This window comes from Plectropomus leopardus, chromosome 5 (genome assembly GCF_026936395.1).
Source record: "Plectropomus leopardus strain MGB_pleo_1.0 chromosome 5, ASM2693639v1, whole genome shotgun sequence".
In the NCBI taxonomy this organism is placed as follows: domain Eukaryota; kingdom Metazoa; phylum Chordata; class Actinopteri; order Perciformes; family Serranidae; genus Plectropomus; species Plectropomus leopardus.
The window spans coordinates 3,682,334-3,702,542 of record NC_142180.1 but is presented as its reverse complement, the minus strand read 5'-3'; the positions used below and the strand labels follow the sequence as shown (position 1 = coordinate 3,702,542).

The window sequence follows — 20,209 nt, the reverse complement described above, 5'->3', positions numbered from 1 at the left end:
TATTATAATTTTTCAAGCACTGTTTCTATTTTTTTTTTTTTTTTGGTTGTCTTTTAACTTTCTTTCTTTCTTTTTTTTAAATTTCCCAGGTAATTTTATTGTACTTTAAACTAATTTTGTGCTATTTTTTTCACATGTGGAACACCATTTCAGATGCAATACATTCACATTTCAAAAGATATGTATATAATCAGAGACGTTTCTAGGATTGTTAGACACTGGGGGCTATACCCAGACCTCCGTGGAGGCATCTTAGGGTATCATATAGGGTATACGATAGATATTTAAGGATATATATTAAAAAATAATATAATATAATAATAATACGAGTGCTGTAAATGTTCGAGTGCCCTGAAAGAGCATAACTGACTGTTGCAAGAGTGAACAATGCTCACGTTCAAGTTCATAAGTTGTAAACTGATGTTTTCATTTTACCATTTACCAAATATATAAGCAAGTTGAACGCAAAAGACTGAATCAATAGATCATATTTACCTTCATGATGTATTAGATCTTTAGTTTTATAAAATTTAACAGCAATGCTAATGCAAACTTGCCATACATCTGAACCTGCAAAGGGTTGAATTGAATATATTTGACAGGGATGATGCAATTCAACATAGCTCCGTTACAGAGCATGAAACTGATATGCTGCACAGAGAGTTTAGAGTTGTTGCTGTTAGAAATGGATATGTTCATCTTTGCACAAGTAAATGAAGACATATGTTTTTGGTGATAACCACGTTTGTTAAATTCTCTCCCATAGAGTGGCCCTCTCTTACAATAAATTCACATCAACACTGTGTGGCTGATTGTTATAATGACGGGTAGCACTTATAGATGTACATTACACAGATGTACACAAATACTTACATTCTATGACACAACAGCAATTGAATGTGATAGACACAGACAAGAGCTTTGAGTCTTATTAAGCTGGATGACAAATATAGCAGAGCTGGTCCCATCTCTCATAGGAATTACATTCTGACACTGGGGAGAAATCCACATATGTAGCACATATGTAATTGTAAACCTGGGAATTGTGAAATTGTGTGTGAAATGACTGAAATGATAATGATCGTGCAAGACAATTTATGAAAAAACAAACAAATAATAAATCATCCTTTGCAGGAAAAGACCAGCGAAGGCCATTTTCCGCATTGTACTATCTATTTATTTTGTTGTTCAAATAAGCAAAGCTTATCAAAAACAATGTTCAGATATGAATGCAACATATTTTTCTGCTATTACTTTCTGAATTATTTCTGACCTTTAAATGCCACCATTATTAGAAACCTAATTAAATTCGGCTGGAACAAATCAACAAACACGACCACGCATGTATTATTCAAATGCTGATCAATTACAGGCAGCGCATCAAAAATGGCTCCACCTGCATTTGATGCTTTGAAATAATCAGTTTTGTTGGATATATATGAAAGCCTATGTTTAGGATGCTGGACAGGATCATTTGCAGTGCAGGAGCAGATTTACAAACAGCTTCTTTCTACAATATAATCTGCATTCGTAGCAAGTGACGGCACATAGAGTAGATTTACCATCTGTGGTGCTCAAGTTGCCATCAGAGAGCTGAAGGCTGCAGATTAAAGCAGCTGTAATAACTGACTTTTACTACAGTATATATTCAAAACATAACAATGGGAGCAAACCACATTTTAGCTCCTACTGAATGCATTAAAAGTTGAGCTATATGCAAAACGTTTCATGCCTTTTAAATTCAACATCTAGAGTGGGAATATATTCTGTGATTGTATATTCAGTAATAAATCTCTCTCACACACACACACACACACACACACACACACACAAACACACATTATTTTCTTCTAGCTTTATGAGGACTCTCACTGAGATAATGCATTCCCTGGCCCCTTACCCTCACCTTAACTATCACAACTAAATGCCTAACCCCAGACCTTACCTTAACCTTACCTTAAAGAAATATTTTGCCGATGTAAGGGCGGGTCGTCACATAACACTAAGCTGCCTCTGCAGTAGAAAGGCTGACATTCTTTTGAAATTGGTGCTAAATGAACAAAGATGAAAGAGACAAAGGACAGTTTTGCTCAAGAGGTAGAAAACCTACAACTACCCGAATGCACTGCCCCGTAACAGACCAATAGATGCTCCCACTGGTGCGTGACACAATGAAATGAAACAATGTTAGTTAACAGGTAAAACAAGATCTCATATTACAGTTAAACAGGAATCTAAAACATGTCCCTGAAAACATCTGAGGTAAGCAATGCAATAAAGGAATCTTGGTTTATATTTGATCTGCGCTGTTTTACCTTCTGATCTCTTTTTTCTCGGCCACTGTTTTCACTGTGAAGGATGCAATATGGGGTCCACTTTCTGTTCAAAAACTTTTGCTATTACAGTTAAACAGGGCATTAAAACACATTTCTGGAAACATCTTTGTTGAGAAATAGGCAGTGTAGTGCCTTAATCTTGGTTTCTATTCAATCAGCACTGCTTAGTTTTACGGTTTGATAGGACATTGGTCCAAGTGTAAGAAAGGGCAGGAGGTAAATTTCTTGATTCAGCTCCATGCTCTTTGTGTCTGTGGTGGCGGCATGGGAAATACACAAATGCTGAAGTACAGCCTAAAGTTGGAGCAACAACCCGAGACACAGAGAAACTCTGCTGGATGACATAAAATACAACATCCAGCGGACATGGAGTGAAGGGGGGATATCTAGGCACTGGTTATATGGAGGGAAGTTTACCGCAGTTTATCTACACATACCACCCACACTGTTTTGATTTTAAAAAATTGTTGAAAATGGCAAAACATCCTTTAGCCATCGCCACTACATCCCAAACACAAACCCTTACCTCAACCCTGATTTAAATCTTATTGTAAGTGGAACCCCAAAAACCAAGTCTTAACCATCAAACAGCCCTCACTCTGTAAAATGCATTCTTTGCTACTCACTATGCAGCATGCGCACACATACACACACATACACACTTTTCTCTGCATGTTATCAATATTTAAACAGTATATAAATCTGTGTGTGCACTGCATTTATTAATTATACCTGGACTAGACACCAATATTTATATAATGAGGAGTATATTCACACAAATATTGGCACAATACATTTAAAAAGTTTAAGGTATTGTATTCTATATAATGTATGCAGCTTTTTTTAAAACGTTCATGGAGGGGAACGTCATTTGCAATGCTTAACAACCAATGTGGTCTACATTTTCACATGTAGATAAAGGTTTCATAGATTTAAAAGTAGATTTCAGACAACGCTGAGACTTTACTTAAAATGTCAAACATGCTTTTACCACAGTAGGAGGTGCAAAAAGCTGAGATCTGGTCGGTAAGCATTGCAAATTACCTTAACTGTCCCCTTAACTGCTGAATCAGAAGGCAGAGTTGGAAGCCAACCTTAGCATTGCTCACTTGAAGTAGCTGCACTGCACTTTAGCCTTTGGGGGGAGAAGCTGCTTTGTTGTGCTGGCCCTCTGTAAGGTTATATAACTTTACACTTGTCTTGAGCACACAAATTAACCAAATTGAGAGAATCAAATCATTGAAATGAGGGAATAAATAGACTAAAACAAGGAAATTAATTAAACAAAGCCAGGTAACGGAGTACTCAAAATGAGCTAACAAAATCTATGTCAAGGCCATGTAATAGCATCTTGTGCGCTTGATTTAGTAAAATGTAGCCACAATATATTTATTTTTTCTCTCCACTGCACTTCCCAGCTGGTCCAGTCATACGGTCCAAACTTTTCCTGAGTCATTAGTTCAAGGTACATACATTATATTACCCTATATTCAATTTCATTTCACATAATGTTAACAACATGTTGGCTTACAACACAAAGAAATCATTAAAGAATAAAAAAAACTACACTTATTATAAAGGTTTTGGTTTTTTTTTCTTGACAAACTTGACAATTTCATAAGTCACCTGGGGTCCATTCAGTACAGACCCATAACCCACTTTTGGACCCACCAGTTGGTAACCGTTGGTGTAGAGAAGTTTGACATAAAAGTGTGCTTGCATGCATTGTGTCCTATGTCCATGGTTAGTTTGGCAATCTGAATATGCATGCGAACGTCACCACTGCCAATAATAAAAAATATTTAGAATTAATTAACAAATATAACTAAATTATTCAATAATTTCCTTTTTAATGGGAATAACACACTAGTTAGACATTTCTACTTATTTTGAATTCAATGAAATACTTTTCTGTCGTAAAAAGATCGAGTTCTAACTTAGGCCTACTCTGGCAGTTGAATAAAGTGTGGTTGATATGAGTAATGAGGTGTCCTTTCACATCTTCTGTTCTTCTGAGCTGTATTAGCACAGGGGACCTGAGAGCATTGCTATTGGTGAGAGACCAGACAGCCAGCATCTGTCTCTCCCTCTCTCCTCCACTTTAACACATCCCCCCACATACACGCTCACACACTCTTACACATGCTCACACAGCAGTCCAGACATCTGGCGGGGCTCTACTGGGTCTTGCCACTGTGGTACTGGGACTCTTACAAGGACTAAAGATACTTCAGCGGTAATGACATGTCCCTATTGGCCAGACCGGGCAGAAAAACAGGAAGTGGGGACAAGACTGAGGGTCGGAGAGGTCGTTCATCTTGGGAGGGTGATTTAAATACAGTAGACGAGAGTCACAGAGATACAGAGAGATATATAACGTCCTCTGCCTGGAGCCAAGGTAAGAGATGGAAGTAAATTTCAGGAATTTACCAGAATCCAAAGAGAATTATAATTGAAGCATACTTAAAATAAGTAATAAGTAATAAGTAATAATAAAATGATCTTTTATTGAGGTTAAAACTTTGTAATATGAGGTAGTGTCTGTTTCCACATAATACAGTGGAGACGTATTGCATGGGAATTTATAAATCTCGTAAAAGAAGAAATGTAGATTGGGCAGCCTTAATACAATCTCGGTTTTCATTCATTTCTTTGTTTTTGGTAAGCATAGTGGAAAAGGTTTCTTAAAAATTGCGTAAAACTATTTCTTTGTTTTTGGTTTCACAATAACTCAGAATTTAGTGTAGACTTAAAGGGCTTACTTCTAAAAATGCAATATGATGACTGTAATGTCTCAAATCCATCTTTTGTGTACATACTATTCTATTACTTACTTATTATTATGTGTACATACCTTATTTCCTCTATGTACATACTTATTTTATTACTTATTTATTGTTATTTGTTATTGTTATTTTCTTTGTTACATTTCACTTTTCTTTTTTCATGCTGCTGTAACATTTGAAATTTCCCCCAATGGGGGATCAATAAAGGAATATTCTATTCTATTCTATTCTATTCTATTCTATTGGTATGTGTCACATTTATGTTAATCGCACAAGACCCAGTTTTCACCATTATTATACTGTATGTGCTATTGAAATATTTGCATTCAAATAAAGATTAGAACATTGTGAGAGGTATATCTACTGGTAAAATACAGTCTCTGGCATATTAACATATAACTGCAGGGTCATTGATGTTTTTGGTGTCTGTCAACACATGTTTTGTAGATTTGGTTTAGGTATGGTGCAGTCTCTCCACTTTCAAGTCTTGGCATTAAGTCATACAATTTGCAACAATCTTGCAGAGTGGTGCATAGAGAACAACCTACTGCTTAACCTCAGCAAAATCAAGGAGCTGATTGTTGATAAAAAAGCACAGAAAGGCTCTACTTCCTACAGAAACTTAGGATGGCTAAATTCCAGAGCAAGATCCTGGTTAACTTCTTCAGAGGAGCAATAGAAAGCATCTGACTAGAAACATCATGGTCTGACATGGTTCATGCACGGCCCAGGACAGGAAGGCTCTGCAGCGGGTGATAAAACTGCCCAGAACGTCACTGGTTCCCATCTACAGAGCATCAGTGACCTCGGAGAAGTGAGGTGTCTGCACAGAGCCCAAAGGATACTGAAAGACAGCAGCCACCCCAGCCACAGTCTGTTCACCCTGCTGCCATCTGGAAAAAGATACGGAAGTATCCACTGCAGAACCACCAGACTACAGAGCAGCTTCTTTCAACATGCTGTGAGACTCCTCAACTCCTCCTTTGATGCCTTTTTTAAAAGATTTTTTGGGACATTTTTACTTTTATTTGAGACAGAGCGAGAGGGGTTTAACATGCAACATAGTACCCATGCTGGAAATGATTAATAAAGTACATAAAATTATAGGAGTCATTCTTGAGGTAAAATGTATGTGGGGTGCTAACCTGCCCTGTAGGGGTCACTGCTGTGTCATGGGCATCTGTCAACATAGGTATGAGCCATTCATTCAGGGACAGGTCAAGTCAAGCCAAGCCAGGGGTACACTGCTAATCATAGTGGTGAAGTATAGTTCTTTTAGATGTTTATTAACACAGATTTGTGGATTTTTGCATGTTTTCACTGAAGACTACAATGGTGAAAAATAAACTATGCATCAAAGACAAGAAGGAGAATTGTGAGTCTTTGTTTCCACTTAACAAACACCAGCCAGTTATGGTGAATGGATTGTACTTGTATAGTGCTTTTCTAGTCTTTTGACCACTCAAAGCACTTTTGCAATACATCATTCACCCATTCACACATTGGTGGCTGAAGCTACCGTATAAGGTGCCACCTGCTACTCAGTAAACATTCACACACACTCACACTCCGATGACGCAGCACCAGAAGCAATTTGGGGTTCAGTATCTTGCCTAAGGATACTTTGACATGTTGCCTGGAGGAGCTGGGGATCAAACCGCTGACCTTCTGATTAGAGGACGACCTGCTCTATCTCTGAGCCACAAACACCCCAATGGTAGGCAAGCGAGTCAATTAATAGCCAATCAATGCAGCCCCTCAATCACTTTAAGTTTACGCTTAGCCGCAAAAAAAAAGATGTTTTTGGTAAATAGTGAACTAACACTCTGTCGTAGTACAGAAATTGACCTATATAGCCAATGCTGACATTCAGAACTACATGTATATTCCCATACTTGAACAGATTTAACAAAAAAATATGGACTCACCATCGGCAGGGTTTCCTCCAGGGTTGAGAGTTACTCTGAAGGCTTGGTGCCAGGTATGGCGGCCACGGGGAGCGTCACACGGGTCAATGTAAAGCAGAACACCTCCAAAACCCAGCTCAGACAGTAGGGATAGCTGCACGCACAAATGAAAACATACAGAGGTATAATGAGTAACATTTGACACTTACAATGCTTCAATGTGTATGGGAAATAAACAGCGACTCTAAAGCATGCAATTTCAGTTGTCAATCTTAAAAACTGCAGACTAAGCAGGGAATCTTGGTGTAAATCATCGACTCAAACCTGAATTTCAACAGCCATATGAAGACAATTATGAAGTCATCTACTAACAAATATCAAGGATAAAAAGACTTTTTCTCAGCAGGATTTGAAAAAACTGTGCATGCTTTTCTTTCAGTAGACTTAACTACTGTAGTGGTGTCCTCACAGGTCTAACTTAAGTCCCGATCAGAGAGCTGCAACTGATTCAGAACTCTGCTGCGCGAGTCCTCACTAACACCAAGAAAGTAAATCATATCACTCCAGCTGTGAGGCCTTTACACTCGATTCTTGTCTCTCAGATAATCGATTTCAAGATATTACTATTGGTTTATGAAGCACTGCTGATGTAGGGCCAAAATATATGTCTGACCTTCTGCTACAGTATGAACAACTGAGACCTCTCAGGGGCCTTATTCACCAAAATTCTGAGAATATTCTCAGTAAGGAATCCTAGCTTAGGAGTGGTTTAGGGAAGATCTCAGAGCAACTCTGAGTGAGTAAGGGACAATAACTTTTATCTAAGTATGGAGGTGTGGTTGACCCTGTTGCTAGGTATGACATGTTTTTTTAACAGATGTGATCGGTTGTCACAGACACAGCCTATTGTGAGCCCAGTGGAAATATAATGAACATTTCAAAGACTGTGAGAGTGTTGTCGTTGTTTGTCATCATTGCTGCACAGTAGCATTTTTCCATTTCATTTAAGGCGTCATATTGTTATTGCGTTGGATGGGAAATTAATGATTGAGAGGTTTTGTGAATAACTTTTATCCTTACAAGGACCTAGTCTTAACTTTAAGGGGAAATTCTCAGAAAACGTATTAAGGGTAAGAATTTTCTCAGCACTTTGTCACTAGGAGAAATTCTTTGCACTAGGAATCTTTATGAACATGGAACCACGTCTTGTGGGACAGGTCTGCTTTGTGTCCTTCAAGTCAAGACTAAACATGCAGAGACTGCATTAAGTTTTGATACACCAGATATCTGGAATGAAAAAAACTTCCAGAAAATTGCAGGGGCTGTATTCACAAAGCTTCCTTGTACAAAGACTTGCCACGAGTGACAAAATTCTAAGAAAATTCTTGATGATTACGTTTTATGATTAAGAATTTTGCCCTTAAAGTTAAGACTAGGTCCTATTCACAAAGCATCTTGGCCCCAAAGAGAGGTCCTAAGGTGAAAAAGTGATCGGAGTAAGGAGGAGGACTTTTAAGTGACCTCAAAGTTTCTTAAGACTAAATGAGAAGAAGGTAGGAGAAACGTTTGTGGTAGATTTCATCAGAGATGCAATCACATCTCCAGCAATTACAATAAAACACCAGTGATCACAATACATAAATATTTGCAACTAGAAACATGTTACACTGCAGCAGTGTGATCACTTAAAAAGTACTTGCACAGTCTTACATTGTGACGCAGTTCCATTAATTTCCACTGGGTGTCCACACCTTGCAGGATCATAGAAGGACATATGTAAGTGGTACAACACCTAATATTTACTCGAAAGTTTTTTAACTTAACTTTAAATTCTGTAGTTCAACAATGTGATCAAAGGACAAGTTGGCGGTGCTTGTTAAAAAAGGGGGACGTGGCTCTACAGCAGTCCACTTTAGATGATGTTAAACACTGCGATTGGCTTAGAGACATCCTATTAAATAAGCTACAAGGTAGATTTATTTGTCATTTTTTAAACTTTAAATTTGTCCATAAATCCTGCTGCATCTTTTGGAGTTGAATGAGAAGATTGTGAGATTGTGCTTTTTATGTTTGGAGTCAAATGACAGTCGGCATGGATCTAGGCATCCTAGAAAAGGTACATCAATTGGACTGGACAGGGGATCTAAGCAGGTTAGGGCATACTTGTTTGCAGAAAACTGCCAATTTAACCATACAGTACATCTCCATCAAATCCTGAGGTAAATATCTGGTTCTTTAGTGGCCACAGTAAATGCTTTGCTATGTTTACTATAGTTGCTAACTCTGTGTGTTTGTTTCATTTGGTGCTGGGCAGGTTGAGGATAGTTGGTTTTGCTGCTGGAGACAGGATTGATGAAAAACAGCAGACAAGGGGCCAGAGAAACAAAACAATGAGCTGCCTCGGAGAAACCCACAGAGCTGAGGGAAACGGCAGAGCTGGATGATAACTCTCTGTGGCTGCATCTCCAAGAACCTCTTTTCCTTCATTAATTTATTTCAGAAAAGCTTTGTGAATTTGACTTATTGTACTTGAGATCATCTTATTGCACTGGCAGACGTGATATTTACTGGCTACACCTGCAAATACTTGTGTTATAATACATACTTGCTAATGCTGAATATGAATTGTGGGGAACTGATGCAAAGAGGACTTCTGCTCTGTCAATGTGAACAGTTACTCCTGACACTACCCTACAGATCATAGTAAGTAAAATAAAACTAACATATTTTGTATCAATATTCAGTGAATACAGTCTGGCAATATAACAATATTGAGACATTAATCTTCACACTGTGTATACTGTGGGTAGCTATCACTTTGATGTTTGCTGGTGTTTTGGGCTGTTGCACACACTGTTGCAACCACTGAGCAGGGCTGCTTTACACCTGTATTGGATTTTCATTTGATTTCGGCATCAATTTGAAGAAGCACATTGATTTTTTTCAGGAATTTGCTGAATCACACATCCCCATCTGGTTATTCTACCATTAAACTGTTTCTCAATTGATTTTCCAGAAAAAATACTGTATGACAATGCACAGTATATTGATATCATGATATAACAACACATCCAGGATGGTAGAGGACTTGATATTGTTTTTATTTTCCATTCCAAAATGTACAATGTATTTGGCGGATTAACTGTAGAAGTTATATTCTACTGGACGTCAAGAGTTTACAAGGGGTCCCACTTTCAGTGATAGAATAGAATATTCCTTTATTGATCCCCCATTGGGGGAAATTCCAAATGTGATTGTCTCTGTACTTTAAAAAAAGTAGCATGTAGTATGTTTTTTCATGCATATCTGGGTAGTAAAATGCAATATTAAACACTCTTTCTACCAAGAGGGGTTTTTAAAGGCAGGAAAACCTTCCTAAAAGACTAGACTCCATTGCCAGTACTAGACTCCATTGCCAGTACATCAAAGCTATATACATTGCGCTGCAGTAAAAAAAAACATGCCTTTGTTTTGTTTTTGTTTTTTTTGCTGGTGTGTCACATTTAATGTCATAAATGTGTCCAAAAATTGGGTTAGTAAACATCAACCCTCTCTCCTAGAAATGAAATTCATACACACAACTAATATGAAACAATTAATACGTTTTAAAAGAAACACAATACAGAGCAAATTACGTTTTCTAGTTACATAATGAGGACATGTTGCTTATTAACATACCTGGCAAGCCACCAAAATGTTAATTCTGAATGTATCAGCTAAATGTTCACTAAAAACATTTTTTATTAATTGGCAAAACATTCACTGCAGCCACAATGAAAGCCAACCCAAGATTCACTCCTGTTTGGTGTTTAGCCTTGCTATATTTGCTTTAGTTGGCGCTGTGTCTCTTGGATGTGTGATGCTTACAGTCTAGCAACACTTTGCTACATTTTTATAAAGCCCATACTTCACCCGAGTGCTATGGGCACATGCACACTAATTACCCAAACACAGAAAATAAGAGAAAAATGGGAAATTACAAGCAGAGGGCAGAGTCTGCAGATAAATGCGCCGCCACACACAACAGGGATGACTGAGTGATATTTATTCCCCATTTACTATTATGTGCATATGCACGTAAGATAAGTGCACCTGCAAAACTGCCGTCAGATTTGTGACACTTGTGCATCATGTGACTTTGGTCTTACCGCCTTGTGTATATTGGTGAATCAGAGTCATTTTAAACTGACAGGCTGGTGCCCGCTGTTGCAATGAGCATACTGACATGCCCTCATTTCTCCTTATAGGGAAATCTGTTTGCCCAGAGGTGTATCATGGAGAAAGCGTTCAAGTTGTTTTAAGCCACACACATACTGGTGTCAGATGTCAGTGGGCGTCTGTGAATGTAACATCGGTCAGAAACGGCTGATCAGCCGTTTGTCACTCTCTGCAAATATGTTCAAACATGTCGCTCTCTGACACACTCTGCTGAAGGAACAGACTGCAATTTCTCCCAGCAAGGATAGAGATGACATCTTAACAGCTTAAGCGGTAGATCAGAATTTTTAATACACTGTTAATAATAATAATAATAATAATAATAATAATAATAATAATAATAATAATAACAATAATAATAATAATAATAATAATAATAATAATAATAAGTGCATGCATTAGTAAATGAATGTTTTTTTTAAATATCATCTGTTAAAGCCTTTTTAATGAATGTATTTTTAATATGCTCTGTATTTAGTTAAAATTGTGTGTTTTCGGAGACAGTCAGGCTGATATCATGTGTATGTATGCATGGTCTGAGGCAGTTCTACATTTGTTTACAGGGTACGAAAAATTTCATGTAAGATCATATTGATGAATCATGTATTTCTGCTAAAATGTTTGTGTGCACAGCGTAAGCACAGATTTGTGTGTATGCACTGTTTGTGATTGAGGCCCAATATTTAAGACAGTCCTGCATAATTTACCATTGAGACTGAAGTTAAGTAACATATGAACATAATTTCTAGGAGACAGGGTTGAAAGAGGGAAGCAGCAAGGAGTCCAGTGCAAATGTTACAGCGGTTACCTCTTTAACAATAAATAAATACATTTTTAAAATCTGTTATCTATTCAGCCTTTCTTTCAGACTTGGTGCCAACTTATCTGAAACAATGTTCAAGTGCTGCTTGAATGGAGATGGACACAGTTTGTGGTGGCACATGATTGAATTGCACCAAAACAGGATTATAAATTAACCCGTCTACCCAAGTGTCATATTTGCATCACTATGTATCGAAGCCAATCCGAGGTGTAGACCAGTGGTTCCAAACCATTGGGTCATGGTCCAAAAGTGGGTCGCTGATCCACTCTGAATGGGCAGCAGGTGACTTTTAAACTTGTCAAGTTTGTAAAAAAAACACACCCTGTGTCTGAGCCTTTTCCTGATGTTCAGCTACTATTTTATTGCCCCGTTCTTGATACTATTTCATACATTAATACACTGTGCCTTTGTAGCGTTTTTGTGTCACTGATCTCGCAGCAATAACATGTACTTTTTTGGTTTCAGCGCTATTTATTTACCAAGATTTAAATTATTGCACTTTATTCTTGTAGTACATTTTATTTCACTGCTTTCTCAGCCCACATTTGTGAAAAAAATGAATGTGGTAATTTATCTTATGTGTGGACCTTAAAATTATGGCTTAGGACAAAATCTGGACCCTGTGGCTGGACCAGTGGGGAACCGCTGGTGTATAAAATATATGCTCATAATTACTGAGTCATTTGTCCATGTAATGATGACACTAAAGACGAAAGCTAGATGTAAGTAGCGTTTAGTTGGTTTTCTGTCCAATAGGGGGCTTTAGTTTGTTGCTTAGTGTGTTTGTCTTTATAGCAAGTTAACATTGATACTTAACTGACTTCTTATTTATTATAATTTTGAGGTAATGTTTTATTCATATGAGTGGTTGTCTTCCTAAGTTGTGCGCTGTGTTTATTTAGCATCACTGGTGATGATAGAGAGTAGTAGTTTCGGTGGGAGGCAGAGTGTGCTGCAGCTGCCACAGTGCACAGCAGTATTTCATCGTTGTCCATGGGAAATGTAGTGTCCTTGTTTTTCATGAGCGTGGATGACTATTTTATTGAATATGTGACACCAACCACGGTCATTCTCCTCTCATCACAACTCTGTCCTTCACTGGGAAACAGGAACACCACACCCACAGACACATACACATACATACACACACACACACACACACACACACACACACGGGCACACACACAGTCACTTATATGCAGACACAAAAGACATTTTCATGCATGTGCAAGACATACACATACTGTTTGTAAGCCATGTGGTCTGCACACACTTTTGCTCACACACATTCAATTACGTGGGAAAATTCAAGCTTTTGGACAGTTTTTTTCCTAAGAATATGTTTACACACGCACATGACTAATATTCACACACGTATGCATTGACCTTTTAAAACCCTGATAGTCAATATTTTTCTCATGCTACGTTCAGATGCCTTTCACAGGCTTTTGACCCTTTCAAAAACAACAGGAAAAAGGCAAGGAGTAACTTGGCAAGAATGTCCCTCTTATTGTGAGAAATTAGTCCAAATAATCAAAATTTGAATTTTGTTTTAAAAGAAACTGTATTTATTTATTATATATTTTATATTATTATAATATAAAATAATAGGCCATTCAACCCTTTGAACCCCGAGCAAATTAGTTTGCTTTCTTTCAAAAACATGGCAAAGCAGAAAGCAAAAAAAAAATATTTTTTCAAAAACATAGGGAAAAAAGGCAATGACCAGCATTGCAAGAAATGGCCCTCTTATTATGATTTTTTTTTTTTTTTTTAAATGGTGCCAAAAAATGACTCAATTAAAAAAAAAAACAGCTGCATTTATATATTGTTTTAATCATATATTTTAATTTAGGTTACAGAAAAATATACATACATTCAATTTTTAGCACTTTTAGGTTAATTTTCTTTTTTGTTTTTGGGTTTACTTTTCACTTCTTTTTTTGGCTTATTTTCAGTTTTTTTGTAACTTTTTCCTTATTTCTTGCTAATTTTTGTGCTATGTCTTGCCAAGTTGCTCCTCATGTTTTCAAGAGAATTCAAACCAATTTGCTCAGGTTTCAAAAGATTAAATAAAGTCATCACAAAATGTTCATAAATGTTGATGTAAGGTCATTGGAAGTCAGAGATTATAATAAAAAAGGCAAGTTTCAATATAATTCAATATAATTACTATAAAAACTGTACTTGAATATAACCATATACTACACTGGGTGATTCTGAAATGAGTTGGTACTAAAGGGAGCAAATGACTTAAGCTAACATGGACAAAACATGTTTTTTTGTTTGTGTATCAAATCAATGAACTGCAATGAATGCAGCTGTGTGTGTAACATTGGGCCTGCAGTCACCGTCACACACTCATTAGTAAGAGTACAAGCCTCATCAATCATTCTTTCCCATTTCTATAGAAAGGGCGATCATTTCTCTCCGCCGCTGACACACAGAGGCATTATGAAGCACACATGATCAAATTTGTCACAAACTGTGGGCGAGGAGGAAAAATGGGTCAGCCACCTGTTGCTAGCAGGGTCCCATGTGGCAGGAGGTGCCGTCTGATTTAATGGCTTTTTAAAAGTCTAACTGTGTGAATGTAAATGCGGTATGGTGACCCCTCTTTAAACATTTTCTCTGCTGTTTTTGGAAACCTCCATTCACTCGTGTTATGGCTCATTAGCCTGTCATTTAAAGCTAACCTCACATTCTGAAGGAGAGTAACGCTCAATGAATAAAAGAAAGGAAATGGCTTTCTGGTGAAATTAGGGCCTACTGTGTATTTATTAAACTACTTAAAGTGAAATTTTGGACTTCAATGAAATAAGAGCTCACCATTTGACACTTGAGCAAATTGGCTTGCTTTCTTTTGTTAAAAATAGAGGAAAAGGGCAATGAGCGACATATGATGAAACGACCAAAAAATTGTAAAAAAAAAGTTTTTAAAAAAGTTTTTTTTAAAAAAAGAAAGAAAATAATCTGAGAAAAAAAGTTTAGAGGAACCTGTAAAAAAATATAATTGTGATAACTGTAAACATAGCTTTTTGAGGTCATTATTCCTTATCTCTAAGTAATTTTTCAATACTAATTTCTTGTGATTAGCAGAACAGTTCTTGCAAGTTCTTCAATCAACAACACTACTAAACACCCAGATAAATTGCTTTTCAACAGAAAAAAGGGCTTGGGGGTTTAGTTTCTCCTTAAACTAACATTCCTGTCAAAATGTGTTAACATGCTGAAATTGAAAAGATGCTTGATTTTTGTTCACCCTGTTGCACCCTGATGAGGACCTTACGGTCCAAACCAGTCAGTGTAGTTTTAATGCAGATCGTCATGTTTTGAATAAAAGCTTTTGTAACTTAATTTCTGTTACTATTTGCATGAGTGCCTGAAGTTAGTTTTTTTCCTCCCATGTACTAACCTTTTTCTTCACCTGCACACTCCCTTGAGTTTCACATGATAAAAACAGTCCAAACTCTTCACTACCTCGCTCTAACAAAGTTAATTCTTGACCTTCAAAAATAATGGTTTGAAGGACAAAATTCCCGAGTTAAGTTTCTTTTCTAATTTCACCAAAGCTTTCAAGCGATAACTTTATTCTCAAAAGGTTTTTCTTTATAGGCACAGGATTTTTAGTGCTTGTGGTAAAAAGTGAAAAGTGAAACTTTTTGGCAGATTTATTTTCAGGATATTACACATAACTATAACTATTTATTGTTGTTAAGTTACTCACTGCCATCTTCACTTTACCTGCACCTGCAGTTTGTCTCAGATCAGGACTGTTCATCACAGCACAAAGCAAGAGGCATTGGAGGTGAAGCTTTCAAATTTTCACGTAGAAACAGGTTTTGTACTGGTCTTTGCTATATGAGGTTATCAATCATATGATATTATATGATATAATTCACTGTCAAAAATTCTATTCTCAATATTACACTTAATATGACTACAGCATGTTAGTATTTATTGAGCCAATTGACATCCAGTATCAGAAACCACTTACAGAATAAATTCCACTTTACTCAGTCAGAAATGCATCAAGTCCACATAGAGTTTATATTTTGTATAATTAAATTAGTTTTAATTTAATGGAAACTTTAGATAAATTTAACAGTAATCAACATGTAAGTAGATGTTTATGTTTTAATTACCAAGATTGGAATTTATATTTTCTCTGTCATGTGCTAATTGATGGGAGAACAGCTTTGAGCAGAATGTGGCACCCGTCCAGGCAGGAACAGGCCTAATTAATCAATGCATTGCTAATGCTATTCCTTATTAAGGCAGATGGATTCAGACATCTTTACACCGAAAGGCTGCGGAAACCCAAGTCAGGTATGATGAATTTATGGCAAAAATAATATGAAGAATTAGTAATGCATCACTAGCTATTTACATTAGGCCCTGTTCAGTATGAAAATCCCATTGCAGCAAGCTGTATTTAGTTTCTTTTAAGGCCAGTGACCTAATCTGAATGCAAGGATATTAAAATACCCAAGATCATTTTTGAATTTTTTTTTTCCTCAAAAATCATACCTTGCACTTATTTTTTAAGGATCAAAAGATGCCATTGGTCAGTTTGGGTGGATGTTTCTTGCTGCAGCAGGATTATAGTATCAGGTACATCTCAAGTATAGCATTAAATCACACGTGTGATTCCCTTATCAGCAGAGTCGAACGGCAACACTTTGCAGAGATTTGATTTGATCTTACCTTGTATAGCAAAGGTGCTTGGCCAAGCTTGACCACGGCAATCTGGTTGGTGAGGTTCAGGCTGTCTTTGGCTCTCCTGAGATCGTCAACGTCGGCATACTGCACATCCACCACCTCCCCCTGGTGAGGAGAAAGAGGCTCAGTGGGGTCAGCAGTTACTGAAATCATTAAACACCTTTTAATCAAATGTTTTCCCAAGTTGTTTGGGAGTAATACGCCAGCCAGGTGGCAGGTAACCCATGTTATATGTGTTTATTTGCCCCTGTCAGCTGCACTGGCTTATCAATGATCTGTGTATGACCTTAGTCTGCATCAGGGCAGAATGTTTCAACTCAGTCATTTCTGAGAACTGTAGTACAGAGGGCTGAAAACTGTCCAGTCCAGAGAGTTAGATCGAGAGGTTTCGTCAGATTTGGTTGATACTGAACCTTTCAAAACTTGGTTCAACATGGTGTCATGTGCTGCATTCACCTTTCACAGCTATTTAACCCTTTGAAACCAGAGCATGCTGGTTTGATTTCTTTCAAAAACTTTGGGCAAAAAGGCAATGAGCAATTTGACATGAAATGTCCTACAAATTGCAAGAAATAAGTAAAAGGTGACAAGAAAATGATGAAAGAGATTTATTAGAAAATTCTGAAATTAGTGTGTGGAGGTTTACTTGTGTTTTTTAGAAATGGTAATTTTGTTGTTCATCCAGAAAACATTTATTTAATTTATTTAAAAAAATAAATACATATGAATTGAAAAAAAATTCGCTGTGATTCTGCCCCTAGAAAAAATAGTGAACTCTAGTCAGCCTGTGAAAACTGTTGTTTCATGTCATCTGTGGCTCTGGAGAAGCTTTTTTAGAGTCTGAGAAAATAACCCGGATTATCATGATCAAATCACTATAGTTATCTCTGCTAGAACTCAAAGACAAAACTCAACAAAAAGCCTCATTACAAACGTGTGTTGCAGCTGACTGAAGCTGCACTCACAGGGAGGACCAAACTGCTGGACAGCAGACAGGCAAGGCAAATCAGAAAAGATACTTTAAATGCAGAAAAAACAGCTTACAGGCTGATGAGACCTATAGAGATGGGCAGGCAAAAAAAAAAACTGGAAGATAAGCAGGCAGGATCTCTCAACAGGAACGTCCAAGAACATGAGCAAAACACATAGAAACAGGAGGAAATGATCTGACAAAGAACAAAAGCAACTGGGCGGGTAAAAGTAGGGAAATACTAATTGAGGAAGGACTCGTAAGGGGCAGGTGAAACTAATCTGGGCAGGGCAGAAAATTTATGAAGGTGGGGAAATACACAACCTACAAAATAAAACAGGAAAAAGATTAAGAATGAATGAATAAAATAAAAAACAGAAAAGCACAAACAGAAAACTCAAAAAACAAAGTCCCAGAGATGAGACAAACAAAAATCCAGGATAAGAACAACTTATATGTGTGAAGTTTAAAGATGATGTTTACCAGGGGGCTGCACTAGTTCAACAGAGCCAGGCTCACTTTGACTGAGCTGCTCAGCAAACCCTGCATCCCTGGGGGGCGTCGGTTTAGACCGCTAATCTGTGGTCTAATATCCGACGCTTTTTGTGGGTCGGTGAATGCAGCGCTATTTATTTTTATAGTTATTTTTATCTCCTTGGCAGCTGAATGTCACTCATGAAGTGGATAATTGATCTGTTGATACGTTCACAGCTGATCAGATCGATAGATGAGAGGAGGTATTTGCAGATTTGTGTAAGTGAATTTTAGGCCCAGCAGAATGAACGGTTCAGTTTCACTTCTAATGCGCCTGATGTCCTGCTGCTCCTCTCTGCCTCTACTGCGCTATAAATAACCCAACAGTGTTTTAATACTGCTCCGAATTAACAGTCCAGCTCCAGTGAGACTATGGCGGGACAAATTAGACTATGGCAGCCCACCATAGTCTTTGTTATTAATGGGAAACACTGGAATGTTATCACCAGAAGAGAAGTCATGTAACGCAATCACTTAGTGGAAGCGCAGTCACCTCGCAAATGTGTTTTATCGAAATATTGCTTAAGTTTTGCGCAAATCTGTAACTGAAACTTGCCCTCTGTTAACTCAGGCTTCCAGCTTTAGGCTCTGAGTGCATTCACATAAAATGAGTCAAATGATGCGTTGAATGCATCATTTAAAATGATAGAGTGCTTGTCCCCTTGTTCCGCCTTTGAAGAAAATTTAAAAAGTATCACAGTAAAAAGCTACACTTACTAAATGTGTGAATGCACAACTTAATATCACATTTATTTTATCACTCTTATTTCTAACAATATATACATTCTAAACAATAATTATGCTGCACTTCGACAGTAATTATAGACATCATATTTACATAACTGCAATTACATGAATGTGCTACAGTGCATGTAATCCATCCTGATGTAGGAATTATAATCAATAGAGTATCACTACAATAGAATCTGCTTGCACGACTCTGGGACTACTTTGGCCAAGTGTGTTTTCTGTGTGTATGTGTGTGTTTGTGTGTGTATGCATGTGTGTCTCTATCACTGAGCGGCTGACTGAGTTATCATCTTCCAAATTAAAGTGACCTAGAAGTTGTTGAGGAAAGTCAAAGCATTACTTTTTGGGGTCTCTCTCTCTCTCTCTCTCTCTCTCTCTCTCTCTCTCTTCCTCCTCTGTTTCTCTCTCTTTGCCCCCTCTCTCCCCCCTCCCCTCCCCCCACTGCATCACCTGGGCTTGATTCATTTTTCATGTGGCCAGGGGGCGAGTGTAGCGCGATGCTGCAGCAGAGAGAAAGTGAGGGAGAGAGTGCAAGATAGCGCCTGAATGTGTGTGTGTGTGTGTGTGTGTGTGTGTGTGTGTGAGAGAGAGAGAGAGAGAGAGAGAGAGAGAGAGAGAGAGAGAGAGAGAGAGAGAGAGAGAGAGAGAGAGAGAGACAGAGAGAGAGAGAGAGAGAGAGAGAGAGAGAGAGAGAGAGAGAGACAGAGAGAGAGAGAGAGAGAGAGAGAGAGAGAGAGAGAGAGAGAGAGCACATCTTTTGCATCAGGGGAGCCCAGGAGAGGCGAGCTAGGGAGATTTATCGCTCCTGCCTGCATTTGCATCATAAAAGTCCTCCATTTAAACTGCAGACCATGGAACAGTACAAGATGCAGCAAATTGAAATATAGGAGAATCTCTATACGCGCTTTGATGGCGCTGCTTGAACTACATCCATCTCTCTTTCCTCTCTCCTTTTTTTTCTTTCATTCCATCTCGCCGAGGTAATGAAATTAACAGTGTAAGTGTCCTCTGTCTGGCTGAAGCTGTGAGCATCATTCACATGTTGAGATGATGAATATTTCCTCTTAACCCAGCCAGACATTCAGACAAGATTTGGGTTGAGTTTTTGAAGGATGAGAAGAGGGCCAATATATCTTGGACTCTGCCGGTGTCCAATATCCTTG

General features: G+C 37.7%; 1 protein-coding gene across 1 annotated transcript in view; it reads right to left on the bottom strand.

Annotated features, from left to right (window-relative positions):
• The window catches only part of naaladl2 (N-acetylated alpha-linked acidic dipeptidase like 2), a 795,864-nt gene that overhangs the window by 306,645 nt on the left and 469,010 nt on the right, over positions 1–20,209 (bottom strand). Inside the window, exons 11-12 of the mRNA XM_042513024.2 lie at positions 16,778–16,897; positions 7,051–7,183 (exon numbers count right to left, since the gene is read on the bottom strand). Of these exons, the coding sequence (XP_042368958.1) occupies positions 7,051–7,183; positions 16,778–16,897 (253 nt within the window). The remainder of the gene's footprint in view (positions 1–7,050; positions 7,184–16,777; positions 16,898–20,209) is intronic.